Source organism: Platichthys flesus, chromosome 2 (assembly GCF_949316205.1).
Source record: "Platichthys flesus chromosome 2, fPlaFle2.1, whole genome shotgun sequence".
Taxonomy (NCBI): Eukaryota; Metazoa; Chordata; class Actinopteri; order Pleuronectiformes; family Pleuronectidae; genus Platichthys; species Platichthys flesus.
Window position 1 is genome coordinate 29380253 of NC_084946.1, and position 2500 is coordinate 29382752.

The 2500-nt window shown below is 51.1% G+C and overlaps 1 protein-coding gene across 4 annotated transcripts in view; it reads right to left on the reverse strand.

The window, feature by feature from the left end:
• The window catches only part of LOC133972446 (potassium voltage-gated channel subfamily KQT member 2-like), a 14569-nt gene that overhangs the window by 9134 nt on the left and 2935 nt on the right, over positions 1-2500 (reverse strand). For all 4 annotated transcript variants that reach the window (XR_009924459.1, XM_062409923.1, XM_062409915.1 and 1 more), the window contains exons 5-10: positions 2485-2500; positions 1095-1220; positions 811-921; positions 627-722; positions 271-365; positions 134-202 (exon numbers count right to left, since the gene is read on the reverse strand). The exon at positions 2485-2500 is cut by the window's right edge and continues 160 nt beyond it. Coding sequence is in view for 3 of the 4 variants with exons in the window: in XM_062409923.1 (XP_062265907.1) it covers positions 134-202; positions 271-365; positions 627-722; positions 811-921; positions 1095-1220; positions 2485-2500 (513 nt within the window). In the remaining variant the exon portion in view is untranslated. The remainder of the gene's footprint in view (positions 1-133; positions 203-270; positions 366-626; positions 723-810; positions 922-1094; positions 1221-2484) is intronic.

Genomic DNA, 2500 nt, shown 5'->3' on the forward strand with positions numbered 1-2500 from the left:
GTGACTTTAGTATAAATTCAAGTTCACCTTTCAACAAAAGTACTGTATTGGTTATAGATGTGGTTGTTTTGTAGTACTTGATGCAGTACTGTGTGTACTTGCTGCAGTAGTAATACTTGTAACATATTCTAACCTGAATGAGAGTCCTGATTTGTTCTTGAGGTTCCTCAGTAAATCCAACTGATTGAGAGGAGGAATCAACCTGAGACACAGAGAAGATGATTTAATCACAGAGCCAGACAGGCAGGCAGACAGGTGGGACCGACTCACCTGTACATGGGGACAGACACCGTCCTCTCGTAATAGTCCCAGGTGGAAGACAGATCAGTTCGGCTCAGATTCGTGGCGTAGACTCTCCACGCCGCCTGCAGACGGACAGAGGACGATCACTTCCCCGGAAACAACTACAAGCCAGATGCAGCCGGAGCAGGAAGGAGCCCATCACCACACAGACTTTCAAAGTAAAAGCACATCAATATGTTTGCTGCATCATTGGTTTGAATGTGGAGTAAATATTTGTCACTGAGTTTCTGCTCTGAACCGGTTTCATCCAGTTGGTTCTGAATGAAGTGATGATGTCACCGGTCACATGTCGTCCCTGCAGATGGAAACAAGGGTCAGTTCACCTGGATGAGTCCGGCTGCTGGGTTGCGTCTCTTCTCAAAGTGCTTCTGTCGGTGCTGCTCCTGGACCTTCAGAGCAAAACCGGAACCCAGGATCCCCTGAGGACACACATATGAACCCAGACCAGGTGAGTGGAGACCAGGTGGACGCTCACCTCAGGTGAACTCAGGGAATCATTTGACTCACAGCGGGCAGAGCAAAGAAAGAGACTCCGATCAGAGTGAAGGTCGCAGCCAGGAGACGTCCATTCCAGGTGATGGGGAACTTATCTCCATAACCGATGGTGGTCAGTGTGATCTGACAGAGACAGAACAATCAGGACGTCAGGACTCATGTCCAGGTCCAACCTGAGGTGTAAGTCGCTGAGTCAGGACTTTAACCTGAACGAGATCTTAACTCCACCCAGTCGGACCGGGTGGATGTCATGTCCCCTGAAGTCACAGTAACATGAGAGTGTGTCTCAGTCTCACCAGTCCCCACCAGAGGGCGTCGGCGTACGTCTCAAACTGTTCGTTATCTTCTTTTTCTGCCAAATAAACGAGGAAACTGGCCAGAATGAGACACAGGAAGCCGATGTACCAGGCTGTGATCAGCTCCTGTAGGGGGCGACAAAGAGACATCAGGAGCAGAACCAGAGAGAGACAGAGAAGTTACCCACTTGACCTATGAGAAGAGAGAGAGACAGGAGAGGACACCGTCATTCTGCTCCACCTTGTCAACGTCTATGAATCCATTCCACACAAACTGGTGGCAACAGCACTGAGAAGGGGACATTTTCCAGAGAGGACCGAAGACCACTACAACCAGTCTGAGATGCACCATTGGAACCACAACATCTGAACGGCCTCTGCTACAGAAAGGCTTCATCCCTGGTTGCACCATATGAGGAGCCCAGCTTCCATCAGGGACAGACGGGCCAGGGAGGAGCCTGGGGACGATCCTTCACGTCCCCTTCAGAGACACTGCAGAGTCCAACGTGGACAGAGGAGCATGGCCATCAGCAGCTGAGGACTCAGCACTTTCAGGAGAGCTCAAGGCATTGATTTATCAGCATGGAATCCTCTGAGAACACTGCTTCCTGCAGCTTCTCTACTTATTAATGAGGAGACAAGGACCAATGTGGAAGGCTTTGAGAGACATATCAGCTGGTTCCTCTGGTGGTGGCTGGGCCTGCTGGAGAGTTGAAGTGGTACTGCCCTTTAGGGGCACACCAACAATCCATGCCAGTACCCAGGCAGTACCCACTGTGCCTGGCAAGAGGTTCCCTGGAGCACATCATGAGCTGCTGATGGAGCTCAGGTTCTCTACTACTGGACTCCTACTTCCAGAGTGCGATTGGCAGCTGCAGGTCGACCTAGGGAGGCTGGACAGAGGAGGCCCATCAACACAAGAAGGTTAAATATCCTGGGATGCTCATAGAATGCAGATGGAGGTGTGTGTCCATGGAGTTGGGCTGCAGAGAAGACGTGGAGGTGGCTGTGGATCAAGAGGCAGATCCGTGAGGTGGAGCTCAACCTGGACCTGAACCGGGAGCGATCCCCTCCGGCTCGGTGGCCCTGCCGATGGTGACCGGAGAACTACAACATCCTGTGACTGAGTTCATCACGTGACATCACAGACACAAGGAAAAGATGAAATCATACACACACAAACATGAGAACATACACACACACACATCTTTAAATAAACTGGGAGTGAAACACTGGGGAGGGGAGGATCAACACACACACACACACACACACACACACACACACACACACACACACACACACACACACACACACACACACACACACACACACACACACACACACACACACACACACACACACACACACACACACACACACACACACACACCTTGCTGTGGGCGTAC